The sequence below is a fragment of the Kogia breviceps genome, chromosome 8 (genome assembly GCF_026419965.1).
Source record: "Kogia breviceps isolate mKogBre1 chromosome 8, mKogBre1 haplotype 1, whole genome shotgun sequence".
In the NCBI taxonomy this organism is placed as follows: Eukaryota; Metazoa; Chordata; class Mammalia; order Artiodactyla; family Physeteridae; genus Kogia; species Kogia breviceps.
This window is the reverse complement of record NC_081317.1, coordinates 115,962,403-115,982,217: the sequence shown is the minus strand read 5'-3', so window position 1 is coordinate 115,982,217 and position 19,815 is coordinate 115,962,403. Positions and strand designations below refer to the sequence as shown.

Genomic DNA, 19,815 nt, shown 5'->3' with positions numbered 1-19,815 from the left:
GCTGATGCGGGGGACGCGGGTTTGTGCGCCGGTCCGGGAGGATCCCACGTGCCGCGGAGCGGCTGGGCCGTGGCCGCTGCGCCTGCGCGTCCGGAGCCTGTGCTCCACAACGGGAGAGGCCACGACAGTGAGAGGCCCTCGTACTTCAAAAAACCAAACAAAAACACTGGAGAGGAAAGTCCTAATCATCCCATGTTACTATACAGTTATTCTGCATTGACGTATGATCATCCTTAGGCATGTGGTAATATAGATGGTCGTGAACAAATGTCTGTAAATTAAGTCACATTTCAGGTGGAATATTAAGAAATCTGGACATGATTTTGCGCAACCCAATTTTAGCACCTCTACATTTAGACTTTGTAAGAAGAAACGTATAAAGCAGAGGGTACATTTCACATATTTTGCATACATTAATGATTCTCCTGTTTAAGAAGAAAGATGCTATTTTATGTTTCAGTGGACAGATAATTCTCAAGGTGCAGTGGTTTCTTATTTGTTATCAGAAAGGGAGTTGCCTTTTGTAGAAATGTGTACTCACAGCATGAATTGTTCCTGAATAAATAGGTTCATTTATGAGGATATTATCTCCAGGATTAACGATCATTTCAAATACCTGACAAAAGAAGCATAGGTTAGCTTGGTTAGTTTGGTTTCCAGTCTTAGAAAACACCCCGCCACCCCGCTCCCCTTTTTTTTTTTTTGGTTTGGGCTCACTAGGATTCTAGAGAAGGAGTTGGCAAGTTTTCTGTAAATGCCAGATGGGACGTATTTTGTGAGCCCTGGTGTCTCCATTGCAACTACACATCTCTGCCTCTATGGTGAGAAAGCTGTAGACAATACGTCAGCCGATGGTGTGGCTGAGTTCCAATAAAACTCTATTTACAGAATCAGACAAGGGCTGGTTTGGCTCTCAAGCCATAGTTTGCAAACCTCCGTTCTAGGTTGGAAAAAAAAAAAAAAAACCCAGATAACTGCTTTGGCTCCTAAAATTTATTTATTCCTTTTATTCCTTTTCTGAAAAATTTTAAACTATTTGCTATAAGCCAGGACTGTGTAAAGGATGGAGATAAAGTGATGAGCATAGAGGCACGGTTTTTACCCTCATGGAGATACCAGTCCACCATTCTGACTAAATCTTGTACGAGTCACAGAATCATTCTTTCCTGCCCTGTGATATTTCACACTCCCCAGGTCAAGCCTCTCCTCCCTATTATTTTAACAACCTAGAGCTCTTGAAAAACAGCATGGCCATGATACATTGGGACAGAAGATTTGACTTTTGTTTCCTGATTTGGTCTAGGATATTCCATTTACTTTTCCTTATGAAATTTTGGCATTTTATGACAGTGTCATCCTCTGAGAAGTTTCTAATTGATTCAGGATTTACAGGACCTCCTAGGACCAAACAAATCACTGGGTGGCTTGTGTATTATCCTTGGATCAGATGAAAACCTCAGCACATCCATTTCCCATGTCAATTAGGGGACATGAGAAAGTCAAATATCCTAAATGAGGAGGGAGGGCTGTTGATTATCTGAGATACGGACACCTAAAATAATATCCATCCTGGAGAACAAAGTGAGAGAAATATTAAACCGGAATCCCAGGAGGCCTCTGTAACAAGCATGGCTGTAAGGCAGTGAGTTACTGATGCATTTGGCCATCTATGCTCTCCTCTTCCTCTTTGATATGACTGATGTTGCAACAGATAAAGAAGAAACTTTCTTGTGCATCTTTCTGAAAAAAAAAAAAGGCACGTAATGTCCCTTCCTAAGAAAAGAATTTCACTGAAAAGAACTTATTTTTCCTACTAGTCTGGAGCATCACAAATGTTGCTCTTCAAGAAAAAAAATCAAACTGCAGCTAATCCTTTTATTTTTCCTAATTCAGTCCAAAAAGGGGGAGGAAAATTATAAAGTCTTATTACTTTAATACCTTATTCTGTAAAAATAATTTAATTGAAATTCATTAAAACTAGCCAGATTATAACTTTCACATTTACATAAGAAAGAAGAGCAAGAAAGCTACTCTGGTTTGAGATAAACAAGAGTCATACTTTAATCTAGATGTGAGGACTGAATGTAGAGCCTCCTTATCCAGGACTAATTATTCATGAAAAAGAAAAGAAAAAAATAGATGAAACTGAGAACCATATATGCAGTCTCTTTATCCGGGGACCCCCCAGTGGTGGTTACCTCTATGGAGTTCCTGGAACCCAGGAGAGAGGCAGAGAGAGAGAGAGAGAGAGAGAGAGAGAGAGAGAGAGAGAGAGGGAGGGAGGGAGAGAGAGAGGGAGAGAGAGGGAAACTAACCCAGAGGAGAAGTCAGCCACAAACACAGACATATGCGTAGATGTGGAGAAGCACAGCCAAGAGGGAGTCAGGGTACAAGAGGCAGCCGGCACAGACGACACTAGCAGACACACAAAGGAATGACGTTTCATCTCAGGAGTATCAGGATACACCCTCAAAGAATTTAAAGGTCATACACTGAAACGTTATCGCCACAAGCAAAACTGAAATTTAGCCTGAATCTCTGAGTCAGATGAAAGTAAGCAGCGTTCACTAAGCTGCAGGTAGGGGTTGAGTTCTCCCTGAATGGGAATCTTGTCTTAATGACTCAAGAGCTCTGGGTCAATGATGATGGGATCTCTGTTTAAGAGAAATCAGGTTGCAAATGAAGCAACTGACAAAGGATTAATCTCCAAAATATACAAGCAGCTCATGCAGCTCAATATCAAAAATCAAACAATCCAAAAATGGGCAGAAGACCTAAATAGACATTCCTCCAAAGAACACATACAGATTGCCAACAAACACATGAAGAGATGCTCAACATCACTAATCATCAGAGAAATGCAAATCAAAACTACAATGAGGTATCACCTCACACTAGTCAGAATGGCCATCAAAACATTTACAAACAATGAATACTGGAGACGGAGTGGAGAAAAGGGAACCCTCTTGCACTGTTGGTGGGAATGTAAATTGATACAGTCACTATGGAGAACAGTATGGAGGTTCTTTAAAAAACTACAAATAGAGCTACCATATGACCCAGCAATCCCACTACTGGGCATATATACTGAGAAAACAGTAATTCAAAAAGGAACATGTACCACAATGTTCACTGCAGCACTGTTTACAATAGCCAGGACATGGAAGCAACCTAAGTGTCCATTGACAGATGAATGGATAAAGAAGATGTGGCCCATATATACAATGGAATATTACTCAGCCATAAAAAGAAATGAAATTGAGTTATTTGTAGTGAGGTGGATGGACCTAGAGTCTGTCCTACAGAGTGAAGTAAGTCAGAAAGAGAAAAACAAATACCGTATGCTAACACATATATATGGAATCCAAAAAAAAAAAGATTATGAAGAACCTAGGGGCGGGACAGGAATAAAGACGCAGACGTAGAGAATGGACTTGAGGACATGGGGAGGGGGAAGGGTAAGCTGGGACAAAGTGAGAGAGTGGCATGGACATATGTACACTACCAAATGTAAAACAGACAGCTAGTGGGAAGCAGCCGCATAGCACAGGGAGATCAGCTCGGGGCTTTGTGACCACCTAGAGGGGGGCAATAGGGAGGGTGGGAGGGAGGGAGACGCAAGAGGGAGGAGATATGGGAACATATGTATATGTGTAACTGATTCACTTTGTCATAAAGCAGAAACGAACACACCATTGTAAAGCAATTATACTCCAATAAAGATGTGAAAAAAAGAAAGAGAAATCAGGTTGGTGAATGTCTTTAAGTTGCACTTATGCTTCAAGGTGAAGACAAGGAAGACTTTGTAGGCCACAAAACATGACGCCCTGTGGCTAAGGGAGAGACGGCTGTACGGGTGAACGTAGTATTTGACGCTTCCCGCGGGCGCCCTTCCTTCCAGTCTTACCTTACAGAGACCTTCTTGGCTGCCACAGGTGACACACATGTCCATTTGTCCTTGGCTGGGTGGATAATGGATGGTGGGAGGGTTATGCAATTTTACTTGTAACTGTTTTAGCCAGGATAACAGCTCTGGGAGGCTAAAGCATAAAATGCATTCAAAAATTGACAGCAGTGAAAGTCATAATAAGAGTAGACAGGAACTAAATGATGGCTTTATACCAGGCACTTTAAAGGTCCTCAAATGCTTTTTGCCAATATTAATATCTTTACTTAAAAGACAAGGCAACAGACTTAGGGATTAAGAAATCCAGGGCTTCCCTGGTGGCGCAGTGGTTGAGAGTCCGCCTGCCGATGCGGGGGACGCGGGTTCGTGCCCCGGTCCGGGAGGATCCCACGTGCCGCGGAGCGGCTGGGCCCGTGAGCCGTGGCCGCTGAGCCTGCGCGTCCGGAGCCTGCGCTCCGCAATGGGAGAGGCCACAACGGTGAGAGGCCCGCATACCGCAAAAAAAAAAAAACAAACTCCACATAAAGTTAACCATTTGGTGATTAAAAGAGCTGAGATTTGAATCTACAGCTTTCTCATTCCAAAGCCTGTACTTTTTCTTTTACATCAGATCACTCACTGCGTAATTAATTTTTTGTTTCCCTTAGGGTGTTTTCTGTAGGATACCTAAAGTGCAGGTTCAGTAAGTTCTTTCCATCATGGAAAGAAAAGCTTCTGTATACATTATATACAATTCTTATGCACCCAACATGCATTATTCTTCAATCACAGAGCAAACAGGCTTCAATAAAATATAATTCCTAGACACTCTGCAAGTTACCCTTTATCACTGGAAGACCAGCTAAGGAGAGCTTTAGAATATGTGTTCCAGTTGCCTTTATGAGATTAAACACATCTGAACAGAGGGCAATGTGGATGCATAGCTGCCTGTTTAGAAAGGGAACATAATCATTAAACAATTTCCCCAGGACCTAAACTGGCTGCTTCCTGGGTCATCCATTTCCTCCTTTCTCCTACCCTGCTTCTTCACCTAGCTATCGTCTCTCTCTCTTTTATTCCAGTCTCAGCTCAAATGGTAGCTACTTTCGAAAGCCTTCTCTCCCTCTCCTAGTCGTGTAAGGTTGAGAAGCAGTCACTAGGGGTCTTAAGCATTCAGTATCATTGCTGCTATTAATTATTCTTCTAATGCTCTTCCCCCCAAACCTTCCTCACTGCTGAATACCCAGTTAAAAAACACACAGGTCATTTTATCAGCGGGCTGTAGAATATTGCTCGTGAAAATGAACCAACAAGGTCACATTATCTACTGATCAGTACCCCGCACTCTGAGAATACTGCAGTGCTCTCTTCATCATGTCTTCATCAAATTGGATGGTCTCTTTGTTGTCTGTGGTGATAACCGCAGTCTTGAAAGGGAACATGTTGGGGTTTGGTGCTCCAGACGCCAGGGAGAGGACAGACTTCGATGACTTGCCCAGTATCTCAGCTACAGCAAATAAGGAAGGAGAAGAACCACTTTCAGTGAAGACTGTCCTCAGCAGAGACGGTTCAGCATGTCGCATGAAAGTCAGTAAAACTTTCAAGTGTAACGATTTCTAGTGATAGAAGGCTAGTCCGAAAGAAACTTAGAAGATGCCTTTTTTTGTGGGCCGACCTCACCGGTGGAGGGACTCAGGAATAGACACGTGCATCGAGGAAGGCAGAGAGATCAGGCACAGAAGCCAGGGGCCACAGTAACAGAAAACGGTCTTCCCCTCGGCCCGGCCCGGCCCGGCTCCGCGCGCACCCCCGTCTCTCCCGCGAACCCCCCCCCCCCGCTCCGCACGCGCCCGCACGCTGCGCCGAACCCCGATTCCTGTGCCCGGAAGAGCCCTCTGGAGCCTACGCAGGACGTGTCCACAGCGGCCTGCCCTCTCTCTACCGCTGATGGCCCGCCCTCGTGCCCGTTCCAGCGCGGCTTCTGTGCCAGGTCCGGGCAGAGCCGGGCTCAGGCCGCCCCGAGCAGCTCTGCGGGGACCGGCCCCTCCAGTGGGAGAGCAGGGCCCGGACTCACCCATGACTCGGAGGGCCGAAGGCTTCCTGGCCGCGCTCCTAGCCGTGATGAACCGTGCGTAATTCATTCTCGGATTCCAAGCGGCAAGCCCCGCCTCAGGAGCTTGAAGCCCGGGGAAACCACGGGTCCGCGTCAATCGTGCCCCCTAATCCCTGCCCTGGAAAGGCCACCCCTGCTGTGCCCCGCGTCCGGTGTGGCGCGCGGAGCCAGGAGAGGCCGCCGAAGGCCCGGCTGGTGGCTGCGCGAGAGCCCGGCCGGGACCCGACCTGGCGCGTAGCAGGAGGACTGGCAAAGTCCACGGGCACGTTAGGATGCGTGCCCCTCCCGCCCCACTCCCTTTGGTACCGCCCCCTTCCGCGCCCCTCCACCCGGCCCCGCCCCACCACGCCCCTCCATCCCGCCCCCGCCCCGGGCCGCGCCTGCAGACCCGCCCGCGCCCTCGGGTGCCTCTAGCCGGTCCCGCCCGTGACCGCCTGTCCAGCTGCGGACCTGACCACGCGCCTGCAGCCTGCTCTCTTCGTTGGCGCAGGCAGTGCGGGAGGCCGCATTTAATGATTTACCACTGGGTGTTTTGCACAGGCTGTGGGCACGATGAAATCAGTGAATCTCAGACATTCCTCAGCACGGTGACCTGATCTGACAAAAGCCTTCAGTAACTGTTAGCTATTGTTATGACTAGTAACAACGTTCTTAGCAAAACTAAGGACTCCGTTTCCTAATGCTTTTTGCTAGAGAAACTGGAAACTTTTAAGGCAGATTATGTCCTTAGTTCATTCATTAACGGTGTTTGTGAGGTTACCTATTTGCAGAAGTGTTGCATTTTTCTAGAAATTAGCTCAAGAAGCTCTAACTCACCTGTAAATGATAAACCATAGTTAATTATTAAATAAAAGTGGAGATTTTGATGTTACTAGAGATTCAGGATTCCCCCTCCCCCCACCCCATTAGTATGGTTCCCTTAGATACACAAACTTAAACTTCTTCCCTTTGGTTGTAGGAACCTGTTTGTGAAAGGTCTTTGGTGTTCTCAGGTCTGTGCTGCTTATAATATTTATTACATAGAGACTTTTTTTTTTAAAGCACGGAACTAATACCAACCCATATTTCCAATCAATGGCAATAAAACTAAAGGAGCCAAAGCTAAAGCGATTTCAGGCCAGCTCGTCGCAAGATGCAGGCTCTCAAGCTTCATGGGTTTGCTGAATTTTCTACTTGGCTGCTGGAGTTGGACAGGCGAGAGGCTGAGGGTGCGGATCCATTATGAGGTGGTGGTGATGTAGGTCAGGTAGGGAGGCAGAGCAGTGGCCCATCAGGGCGGCTCCTGGCACGCGGGGGACCTGGGGGTTGTGCTTAGAAAGTGCAGGCAGAGTATGGCCACAGTGGTGGGAAAGGGTAGGCAAGGGCTGAGTTGGGGACAGCTTAGCGGACAGTCAGAAGCTGGAAACTGAAGAGGTAGTTGATTGCCAGAGAAATCCAACAGACCAGCCTTTGAAATGGTCAGGAGCAACCGCAGGAGTTCTTTCCGGGGTGTGGGGTGAGTGAGCGAGCTCACAGCTCAGGCTGCCTTTTAAAGACTTGGCTTAGGACTCCTGGGGACAGAACGTATGAAAGGGCCAGGGCTTGTGGACCCAGTCACCCTCCAAACGACTGTTGAGAGCTTCCTCTGTGCTGGGGGCTGTAACACCTTTAAAGAGATGGCGGAGACCAGCCACAGGTCTGGAGGCTGGAAGTGCAGGATGAAGGTGTCAGCAGGGGTGGTTCTCCCTGAGACCTGTGACCAGGAATCTGTTCCAGGCCTCTCAGCTAGATGCTGGTGGTTTGCTGGTAGTTTTTAATGTTCCTCGGCTTGTGGTTGCATCTTCATCTTCACATGGTGTCTACCTGTTGTGTGCATGTCTCTGTGTTCACACTTCCCTGTTTTATATGGACACCAGTCACATTAGACTAGGGCTCACCTTCATCACCTCATGTTAACTTGGTTACCTCTGTAAGGACTGTATCTTCAAAGAAGGTCATATTTCCAGGTACTAGGGGTTAAGACTCCAAAGTATCTTTTTTTTTTTTTTTTTAATTGCAGTATAGTTAATCTGCAATGTTCTGTTAGTTTCAACTGTACAACAAATTGATTCAGTTATACATCTATATCCATTCTTTTTCAGATTCTTTTCCATTATAGGTTATTTCAAGATTTCAAATGTAGTTCCCTGTGCTATACAGTAGGACCCTGTTGCTTATCTATTTTAGATATAGTAGTGTGTACATTTTAATCCCAAACTCCTAATGTAACCTCCCCCTCCCTTTGCCCCCACCCCTCAGGATCCCCTTTTGTAGCCATAAGTTTGTGTTCTATGTCTGTGAGTCTATTCCTGTTTTGTAAATAAGTTCATTTGTATCTTTTTTTAAAGATACCGCATATAAGTGATATCATATGATATTTGTCTTTCTGTGTCTGACTTACTTCACTTAATATGATAATCTCTAGGTCTCCCCATGTTGCTGCAAATGGCGTTATTTCATTCTTTTTTTTTTTATGACTGAGTAATATGTACCACATCTTCTTTATCCAGTCATCTGTCACGGGATAGCTAGGTTGCTTCCATGTCTTGACTATTGTAAATAGTGTTGGTATGAACATTGTGGTTCATGTATCTATTTGAATTAGAGTTTTCTCCAGATATACACCCAGGAGTGGGATTGCCTGCCCATATGTTAACTCCATTTTAGTGTTTAAATTAACCTCCATACTGCTCTCCTTAGTGGCTGCACCAGTTTACATTCCCATCAAAGTGGAGGAGGGTTGATTTTTCTCCACACCCTCTCCAAAATTTATTATTTGTAGACTTTTTAATGATGGCCATTCTTTTTTTTTTTGCGGTATGCGGGCCTCTCACTGTCGTGGCCTCTCCCGTTGCGGAGCACAGGCTCCAGACGCGCAGGCTCAGCGGCCATGGCTCACGGGCCCAGCCGCTCCGCGGCATGTGGGATCCTCCCGGACCGGGGCACGAACCCGTGTCCCCTGCATCGGCAGGCGGACTCTCAACCACTGCACCACCAGGGAAGCCCTGATGGCCATTCTTATTGGTGTGACATGGTACCTCACTGTAGTTTGATTTGCACCTCTGTAATCATTAGCAATGTCAAGCATCTTTTCATGTGCCTGTTGGCCATCTGTAGGTCTTCTTTGGAGCAGAGTATCTATTTAGGTCTTCTGTCCATTTTTTGATTGGCTTGTTTGTTTTTTTGATATTAGGCTGTATGAGCTCTTTGTATAGTTTGAAAATTAATCCCTTGTCAGTAGCATCTTCTGCAAATATTTTCTCCCATTCTATATGTTGTCTTTTTGTTTTGTTCATGGTTTCCTTTGCTCTGCAAAAGCTCTTAAGTTTAATTAGGCCCCACCTGTTTATTTTTGTTTTTATTTCCATTACTCTAGGAGACTATCCAAAAAGATATTGCTGCCATTTATGTCAAAGAATGTTCTGCCTATGTTTTCCTCTAGGTGTTCAATAGTATCCAGTATTACATTTAGGTCTGTGTGCCGTTTTCAGTTTATTTTTGTTTATGGTGTTAGAAAGTGTTCTGATTTCATTCTTTTACATGTAGCTGTCCAGTTTTCCAAGCACCACATACCGAAGAGACTATATTTTCTCCATTGTATATTCTTGCCTTCTTTGTCATAGATTAATAGACCATACCATACTGTTCTGATGACTGTAGCTTTGCAGTAAAATCTGAAGTCAGGTAGTGTGATTCCTCTGCCTCTGTTCTTACTTCTCAAGTTTGCTTTGGCTCTTAGGGGTCTTTAGTGTTTCCATACAAATTTTATTTTTTATTTTTTAAAACTTTTTGGCCTTTATTATGTTGAGGCAGTTTCCTTCTTTTAATAGTTTGTTGAATGTTTTTATCATGAAAGGGTGTTGAATTTTGTCAAATGCTTTTTCTGCATCAGTTCATATGGTCACATGGGATTTCTCCTTTGTTCTGTTGATATAGTGTATTACATTGAGTTTTGTATGTTGAACCGTTCTTGCCTTCCAGGAACAAATCCCACTTAGTCATGATGTATAATGCTTTTAATATGCTGGTGAATTAAGTTGAGTAGTATTTTGTTGCGGCCACATCTTTTTTTTTTTTTTTTTTTTTTTTTAAACCATGAAGAAAACAAACACATATATAGTCTTTGGTTGAACCATATACCATTCTAAGTGCTCTACATTACATATATTATCTCACATAATTTCCCAACAATACTACTACTATCCCATTTTACATATGAGACAAGAAGTTAAGTAACATGCCTAAGATGACACACACACATATATATATATATTTTTTCTATGTCATAATATTGACATTCAGTCAAGTAATCCTCCACTGTAACAGCTCCTTTACTTTGCAGTGAAAATTGATTTGTATATTTTTTGCCTCTGAGTCCTTGTGGGATTTTTTTAAAAAATTCAATCAGAAAGTTACAAAAATTATAATCATCCTCATCAGTTCACTCAGTCCCATGTAATTAATTTTTTTTCATCTTGATCTTTGGTTAGCACTTTTATGAATTCATCAGTTTTCCATTAGAGTTCTGAAAATGCTTATTCATTCAGTTCAGCAGTATAGTCAGTTATCAGAAACCTGTACTTGTCTGAGTCCTTTCCATGAATTCCTTGAAGATGAAACCCTTTTATAGGAGCATTTTTGCAAAAGCATCAGAGTACACGCAGAACTGTCTGTAAATGACAAAAGGCTTAAAAATGACCACGGTTAAAGATTTGATGAAAGTTCATAATAATGCAGTTGACAAGGAAATTTAGTTGTTTCTGAGATATACATTTAAAAGTAATAACTAGAATTATGATTTATAACATTATACCAGAACATATAAGATTTTTAGAAATTTCATGTAATGTCTGAAACATTTATATTAACATATTTCCATACAAATAACCCAAAGAAAGTTTAGTATTAGTTGTTTTTTTGTTTGTTTTTTTATACTACAGGTTCTTATTAGTCATCAATTTTATACACATCAGTGTATACACATCAATCCCAATCGCCCAATTCAGCACACCACCATCCCCACCCCACTGTGGTTTTCCCCCCTTGGTGTACATACGTTTGTTCTCTACATCTGTGTCTCAATTTCTGCCCTGCAAACCAGTTCATCTGTACCATTTTTCTAGGTTCCACGTACATGTGTTAATATATATTTGTTTTTCTCTTTCTGATTTACTTCACTCTGTATGACAGTCTTTAGATCCATCCACGTCTCAACAAATGACTCAGTTTCATTCCTTTTTATGGCTGAGTAATATTCCATTGTATATATGTACCACAACTTCTTTATCCATTTGTCTGTCGATGGGCATTTAGGTTGCTTCCATGACCTGGCTATTGTAAGTAGTGCTGCAGTTGGGGTGCATGTGTCTTTTTGAATTATGGTTTTCTCTGGGTATATGCCCAGTAGTGGGATTGCTGGATCATATGGTAATTCTATTTTTAGTTTTTTAAGGAACCTCCATACTGTTCTCCATAGTGGCTGTATCAATTTACATTCCCACCAACAGTGCAAGAGGGTTCCCTTTTCTAGACACCCTCTCCAGCGTTTGTTGATTGTAGATTTTCTGATGATGCCCATTCTAACTGGTATGAGGTGATTCCTCATTGCAGTTTTGATTTGCATTTCTCTAATAATTAGTGATGTTGAGCAGCTTTTCATGTGCTTTTTGGCCATCTGTATATCTTCTTTGGAGAAATGTCTATTTAGGTCTTCTGCCCATTTTTGGATTGGGTTGTTAGTTTTTTTGTTATTGAGCTGCATGCATTGCTTATAAATTTTGGAGATTAATCCTTTGTCAGTTGCTTCATTTGCAACTATTTCCTCCCATTCTGAGGGTTGTCTTTTGGTCTTGTTTATGGTATCCTTTGCTGTGCAAAAGCTTTTAAGTTTCATTAGGTCCCATTTGTTTCTTTTTGTTTTTATTTCCATTACTCTAGGAGGTGGATCAAAAAAGTACCTGCTGTGATTTATGTCAAAGAGTATTCTGCCTAGGTTTTCCTCTAAGAGTTTTATAGTGTCCAGTCTTACATTTAGGTCTCGAATCCATGTTGAGCTTATTTTTGTGTATGGTGTTAGGGAGTGTTCTAATTTCATTCTTTTACATGTAGCTGTCCAGTTTTCCCAGCACCATTTATTGAAGAGACTGTATATCTTTGCCTCTTTTGTCATAGATTAGTTGACTTTAGGTGCGTGGGTTTATCTCTGGGTTTCTATCTTGTTCCATTGATCTATGTTTCTCTTTTTGTGCCTGTATCATATTGTCTTGATACTGTAGCTTTGTAGTGTAGTCTGAAGTCAGGGAGTCTGATTCCTCCAGCTCCTTTTTTTCCCTTCAAGATTGCTTTGGCTATTCGTGGTCTTTTGTGTCTCCATACAAATTTTAAGATGATTTGTTCTAGTTCCATAAAAAAAAGACATTGGTAATTTGATAGGGATTGCATTGAATCTGTAGAATGCTTTGGGTAGTATAGTCATTTTCACAATATTGATTCTTCCAACCCAAGGACATGGTATATCTCTCCATCTGTTGGTATCATCTTTAATTTCTTTCATTAGTGTCTTATAGTTTTCTGCATACAGGTCTTTTATCTCCCTAGGTAGGTTTATTCCTAGATATTTTATTCTTTTTGTTGCAGTGGTAAATGGGAGTGTTTCCATAATTTCTATTTTAGATTTTTCATCATTAGTGTATAGGAATGCAAGAGATTTCTGTGCATTAATTTTGTATCCTGCAACTTTACCAAATTCATTGATTAGCTCTAGTAGTTTTCTGGTGGCATTTTTAGGACTCTGTATGTATAGTATCATGTCATCTGCAAACAGTGACAGTTTTACTTCTTCTTTTCCAATTTGTAATCCTTTTATTTCTTTTTCTTCTCTGATTGCCATGGCTAGGACTACCAAAACTATGTTGAATAATAGTGGTGAGAGTGGACATCCTTGTCTCTTCCTGATCTTAGAGGAAATGCTTTCAGTTTTTCACCATTGAGAATGATGTTTGCTGTGGATTGTCATATATGGCCTTTATTATGTTGAGGTAGGTTCCCTCTATGCCCACTTTCTGGAGAGTTTTTATCATAAATGGGTGTTGAATTTTGTCAAAAGCTTTATCTGCATCTGTTGAGATGATCATATGGTTTTTATCCTTCAGTTTGTTAATATGGTGTAGCACATTGATTGATTTGCGTATATTGAAGAAACCTTGCATCCCTGGGATAAAACCCACTTGATCATGGTGTATGATCCTTTTAATGTGTTGTTGGATTCTGTTTGCTAGTGTTTTGTTGAGTATTTTTGCATCTATATTCATCGGTGATATTGGTCTGTAATTGTCTTTTTGTGTAGTATCTTTGTCTGGTTTTGGTATCAGGGTGATGATGGCCTCATAGAATGAGTTTGGGAATGTTCCTTCCTCTGCTCTATTTTGGAAGAGTTTGAGAAGGATAGGTGTTAGCTCTTCTCTAAATGTTTGATAGAATTCACTTGTGAAGCAATCTGGTCCTGGGCTTTTGTTTGTTGGAAGATTTTTAATCACAGTTTCAATTTCAGTGCTTGTGATTGGTCTGTTCATATTTCCTATTTCTTCCTGGTTCAGTCTTGGAAGGTTATACCTTTCTAAGAATTTGTCCATTTCTTCCAGGTTGTCCATTGAATTGGCATGGAGTTGCTTCTAGTAGTCTCTTAGGATGCTTTGTATTTCCACGGTGTCTGTTGTAACTTCTCCTTTTTCATTTCCAATTTTATTGATTTGAGTCCTCTCCCTCTTTTTCTTGATGAGTCTGGCTAATGGTTTATCAATTTTTTTTATCTTCTCAAAGAACCAGCTTTTAGTTTTATTGATCTTTGCTATTGTTTCTATTTCATTTACTTCTGCTTTTATCTTTACGATTTCTTTCCTTCTGCTAACTTTGGGTTTTGTTTGTTCTTCTTTCTCTAGTTCCTTTAGATGTAAGTTTAGATTGTTTACTTGAGATTTTTCTTGTTTCTTGAGGTAGGCTTGTATAGCTATAAACTTCCCTCTTAGAACTGCTTTTGCTGCATCCCATAGGTTTTGGATCGTCATGTTTTCATTGTCATTTGTCTCTAGGTGTTTTTGATTTCCTCTTTGTTTTCTTCAGTGATCTCTTGGTTATTTAGTATTGTATTGTTTAGCCTCCATGTGTTTGTGTTTTTTACAATTTTTTCCCTGTAATTCATTTCTAATCTCATAGCGTTGTGGTCCCAAAAGATGCTAGCTATGATTTCCGTTTTCTTAAATTTACTGAGGCTTGATTTGTGACCCAAGATGCGATCTATCCTGGAGAATGTTCCTTGTGCACTTGAGAAGAAAGTGTAATCTGCTGTTTTTGGATGGAATGTCCTATAATTATCAATGAAATCTATCAGGTCTCTTGTGTCATTTAAAGCTTCTGTTTCCTTATTTATTTTCATGTTGGATGATCTGTCCATTGGTGTAAATGAGGTGTTAAAGTCCCCCACTATCGTGTTACTGTCGATTTCCTCTTTTATAGCTTTTATCAGTTGCCTTATGTATTGAGGTGCTCCTATGTTGGGTGCTTATACATTTATAATTATTATATCTTCTTCTTGGATTGATCCCTTGATCATTATATAGTGTCCTTCCTTGTCTCTTGTAACATTCTTTATTTTAAAGTCTATTTTATTTGATATGAATATAGCTACTCCAGCTTTCTTTTGATTTCCATTTGCATGGAATATCTTTTTCCATCCCCTCACTTTCAATCTGTATGTGTCCCTAGGTCTGAAGTGGGTCTCTTGTAGACAGCATATATATGGGTCTTGTTTTTGTATTCATTCAGCAAGCCTGTGTCTTTTGGTTGGAGCATTTAATTCATTCATGTTTAAGGTAATTTTTGATATGTTATGTTCCTATGACTATTTTCTTAACTGTTTTGGGTTTGTTTTTGTAGGTCCTTTTCTTCTCTTGTGTTTTCCACTTAGAGAATTTCCTTTAGCAGTTGTTGTAGAGCTGGTTTGGTGGTGCTGAATTCTCTTAGCTTTTGCTTGTCTGTAAAGCTTTTGATTTCTCCATCGTATCTGAATGAGATCCTTGCTGGGTAGAGTAATCTTGGTTGTAGGTTCTTCCCTTTCATCACTTTACGTATATCATGCCACTCCCTTCTGGCTTGTAGAGTTTCTGCTGAGAAATCAGCTGTTAACCTTATGGGAGTTCCCTTGTATGTTATTTGTCGTTTTTCCCTTGCTGCTTTCAATAATTTGTCTTTGTCTTTAATTCTTGCCAACTTGATTACTATGTGTCTTGGCATGTTTCTCCTTGGGTTTATCCTGTATGGGACTCACTGCGCTTTCTGGACTTGGGAGGCTATTTCCTTTCCCATGTTAGGGAAGTTTTCATCGATAGTCTCTTCAAAGATTTTCTCTGGTCCTTTCTGTCTCTCTTCTACTTCTGGGACTCCTATATGTGAATGTTGTTGCATTTAATGTTGTCCCAGAGGTCTCTTAGGCTGTCTTCTTTTCTTTTTATTCTTTTTTCATTATTCTGTTCTGCAGCAGTGAATTCCACCATTCTGTCTTCCAGGTCACTTATCCGTCTTCTGCCACAGTTATCCTGCTACTGATTCTTTCTAGTGTAGTTTTCATTTTAGTTATTGTATTGTTCATCTCTGTTTGTTTGTTCTTTAATTCTTCTAGGTCTTTGTTAAACATTTCTTGCATCTTCTCGAGCTTTGCCTCCATCCTTTTTCCGAGGTCCTGGGTCATCTTCACTATCATTATTCTGAATTCTTTTTCTGGAAGGTTGCCTATCTCCACTTCATTTAGTTGTTTTTCTGGGGTTTTATCTTGTTCCTTCATCTGGTACATAGCCCTCTGCCTTTTCATCTTGTCTATCTTTCTGTGAATGTTATTTTTTTCCCACAGGCTGAAGGATTGTAGTTCTTCTTGCTTCTGCTGTCTGCTCTCTTGTGGGTGACGCTATCTAAGAGGCTTGATGGGAGGGACTGCTGGTGGGTAGAGCTGACTGTTGTTTTGGTGCACACAGCTCAGTAAAACTTTAATCCAGTTGACTGCTGATATGTGGGACTGGGTTCCCTCCCTGTTGGTTGTTTGGCCTGAGGCAACCCAACACTGGACCCTACCTGGGCTCTTTGGTGGGGCTAATGACAGACTCTGGGAGGGCTTACACCAAGGAGTACTTCCCACAACTTCTGCCAGTGTCCTTGTCCCCACGGTGAGCCACAGCGACCCCCTGCCTCTGCAGGAGACCCTCTGACTCTAGCAGGTAGGTCTGGTTCAGTCTCCCCTGGGGTCACTGCTCCTTCCCCTGGGTCCTGATGCACACACTACTTTGTGTGTGCCCTCCACGAGTGAAGTCTCTGTTTCCCCCAGTCCTGTAAAAGTCCTGCAATCAATTCCCACTAGGCTTCAAAGTCTGATTCTCTAGGAATTCCTCCTCCCATTGCCAGGCTTCCAGGTTTGTAAGCTGACGTGGGGCTCAGAACCTTCACTCCAGTGGGTGGACTTCTGTGGTATAAGTGTTCTCCAGTCTGTGAGTCAACCACCCAGCAGTTATGGGATTTGATTTTACTGTGATTGCACCCCTCCTACCATCTCATTGTGGCTTCTCCTTTGTCTTTGGATGTGGGATATCTTTTTTGGTGAGTTTCAGTGTCTTCTTTTCATTGGTTGTCCAGCAGCTAGTTGTGATTCTGGTGTTCTCGCAAGAGGGAGTGAGAGCACGTCCTTCTATTCCTCCATCTTGGTTCCCTTTGTCTCCATACAAATTTTAAAATTATTTGTTCTAGTTCTGTGAAAAATGTCATTGGTAATTTGATAGGTATTGTGTTGAATCTGCAGATTGTCTTGCATAGTATGGTCATCTTAGCAATATAGATTCTTCCAGTCCAAAACACAGTATATCTTTCCATCTGTTTGTATTGTCTTCTGTATCTTTCATCAGCATCTTATAGTTTTCCGAGTACAAGTCTTTGCTTCCTTAGGTAGGTTTATTCTTAGGTAGTTTATTCTTTTTGGTGCTGTAGTTAATGGGGTTATTTCTTTAATTTCTCTTCTGGTATTTCCTTGTTCATGTATAACAATGCAACAGATTTCTGTAAAGTAATTTTGTACCCTGCAAATTTATGGAATACATTAATGAACTCTAGTAGCTTTCTGGTGGTGTGTTTAGGATTTTCTATGTATACTTCATGTCATCTGCAAACAGTGAGAGTTTTACATCTTCTTTTCCAATTTGGATTCCTTTAGTTTCTTTTTCCTGTCTGGTTGGTGTGGCTAGGACTTCCAAAACTATGTTGAATAAAAGTGGTGAGAGTGGGCATTCTTGTCTTATTTCTGAACTTAGTGGAAATGCTTTCAGCTTTTCACTGTTGAGAATGATGTTAGCTGTGAGTTTGTCATATATGGCTTTATTATGTTGAGATATGGTCCCTCTCTGCCCACTTTCTGAAGAGTTTTTATCATAAATCGATGAATTTTGAATTTTGAGTTTTATCAAAAGCTTTTTCTGCATCTATTGAGCTGATCATATGGTTTTTATTCTTCAGTTTGTTAATGTGACAGATCACATTGACTGATTTCCGAATATTGAAAAATCGTAGCATCCCTGGGAGAAATCCCCTTGATCATGGTGTATGATCATTTTAATGTATTGTTGGAGTTGATTTGCTAGCATTTTGTTGAGGAATTTTGCGTCTGTGTTCATCGGTGATATTGGCATGTAAATTTCTTCTTTTTTTTTTTAAGTGATATCTTTGTCTGATTTCGGTGTCAGGGTGATGGTGGCCCCATAGAATGAGTTTGGAAATGTTCCTTCCCCTGCAATTTTTTCTGGAATAGTTTCAGAGAATGGGTGCTAACTCTCCTCTAAATGTTTGGTAGAATTCATCCGTGAGGTCATCTGGTTCTGGACTTTAAATTTTTAAAGTATCTGATTCAGTTTCAGTACTGGTAATTGGTCTGTTCATATTTTCTATTTCCTCCTGGTACAGTCTTGGTACCTTCCTAAGAATGTGTCCATTTCTTCTAGGTTGTCCATTTTATTGGTGTGTAGTTGCTTGTAGTAGTCTCTTATGGTCCTTTGTATTTCTCTGGTGTCAGTTGTAACTTCTCCTTTAACATTTCTAATTTTATTGATTTGTTGTTTTTCGTGATGAGTCTGGCTAAAAATTTGTCAATTTTGTTTATCTTTTCAAAGAACCAGCTTTTAGTTTCACTGATCGATAGGGAAGCGTTAAAGACTTTCTTACATGGGGGGAGGGTGGTTTCCTAAAGTGGACAAGTCAATATTTAAATTTAATTCAGAAGGACACCATGCCAAATGACAACTGTTTTCTTTTTATGGCTGTTCCTATTTGCCTTATATACTGAGGTGCACCTATGTTGGGTACATATATATTTACAATTGTGATATCTTCTTCTTGGATTTATCCCTTGATTGTTATGTAGTGTCTTTGTCTTTGTAACAGTCTTTATTTTAAAGGCTATTTGTCTGATATGAGTATTGCTACTCCAGCTTTCTTTTGATTTCCATTTGCACGAAATACCTTTTTTCAACTTCTCACTTTCAGTCTCTGTGTGTCCCTATATCTGAAGTGGGTCTCTTGTAGACAGTGTATATAAGGGTCTTGTTTTTGTTTCCATTCAGCCAGTCAGTTTCTTTTGGTTGGAGCATTTATTCTGTTTATGCTTAAGGTAATTATGGTTATGTATGTTCTTATTGAGATTTTATTAATTGTTTGGGGTTTGTTTTTGTAGGTCGTTTTTCTTCCCTTCCTCTCTTTCTCCTATCTTCTGATTCGATGACTAATTTTAGTGTTGTGGTTGGATTCCTTTTTCGTTTTTGTGTGTGTATCTATTGTAGATTTTTGGTTTGAGGTTACCATAGGTTTTGATATAGCAGTCTGTATATAAACAAGATTGTTTTAAGTTGCTGGTCTTTTAATTTCAAATGCATTCCAATATCCTGCATTTGTGCTTTTTTCTTCTCATGATTGCTGGTTTTGATATCATACTTGGGTGTGGATGATTTCCTCTGTTTATGTTTGCCTGTACCAGTGAGCTTTTCCATTCATCATTTTCTTGTTTCTAGTTGTGGCCTTTTCGTTTCTGCCTAGAGAAGTTCCTTTAGCATTTGTTGCAAAGCTGGTCTGGTGGTGCTGAATTCTCTTAGCTTTTGCTTCTCTGTAAACTTTTGATTTCTCTGTCGAATCTGCATAAAAGCCTCTGCTGGCTAGAGTATTCTTGGTTGTAGGTTCTTACCTTTCATCACATTAAAAATATCATGCCACTCTTTTCTGGCCTGCAAAGTTTCTGTTGAGAAATCACCTGATAACCTTATGGGAATTCCCTTGCGTGTTATTTGTTGCTTTTCCCTTGTTGCTTTTAATATTTTTTCTTTGTCCTTAATTTTTGTCAATTTGATTACTATGTGTATTGGCATGTTCCTCCCTGGGTTTATCCTGCCTGGGACTTTCTGTGCTTCCTGACAACTGTTCATTTTAGATCAAATTGAAATAGCCATACTGATTCACTCCCACCAGGACCAAACTCTGCACCTCATTCATATGCTGGGAAAATACTAACTGTGATGGAAATGTTTACATACACAAGGATGGCAAGAATGACAGTGACTTAAACTTGCTAATTCCTTAAAGGACCTGATGACCTTACAAGGATGGGGCTTGGAATGCTGGTAAACTGTTCTACAGCAATAGAAAATGGATACAGGGTATTTATGATACTGTCCTAATGAGATCCCATTCTTATACATATTACATATACATGCATAGAAAACATCTA

At 41.0% G+C, this 19,815-nt stretch overlaps 1 protein-coding gene and 1 long non-coding RNA gene across 2 annotated transcripts in view; one reads left to right on the top strand and one right to left on the bottom strand.

The window, feature by feature from the left end:
• LOC131761128 (kynurenine/alpha-aminoadipate aminotransferase, mitochondrial-like) overlaps positions 1-6,265 on the bottom strand; it is a 30,512-nt gene extending 24,247 nt beyond the window's left edge. The window contains exons 1-4 of the mRNA XM_059071533.2: positions 5,961-6,265; positions 5,225-5,393; positions 3,908-4,040; positions 542-616 (exon numbers count right to left, since the gene is read on the bottom strand). Of these exons, the coding sequence (XP_058927516.1) occupies positions 542-616; positions 3,908-4,040; positions 5,225-5,393; positions 5,961-6,027 (444 nt within the window). The 5' untranslated portion in view covers positions 6,028-6,265. The remainder of the gene's footprint in view (positions 1-541; positions 617-3,907; positions 4,041-5,224; positions 5,394-5,960) is intronic.
• The window catches only part of LOC136794630 (uncharacterized), a 282,171-nt gene that overhangs the window by 24,894 nt on the left and 237,462 nt on the right, over positions 1-19,815 (top strand). The window lies entirely within an intron of this gene.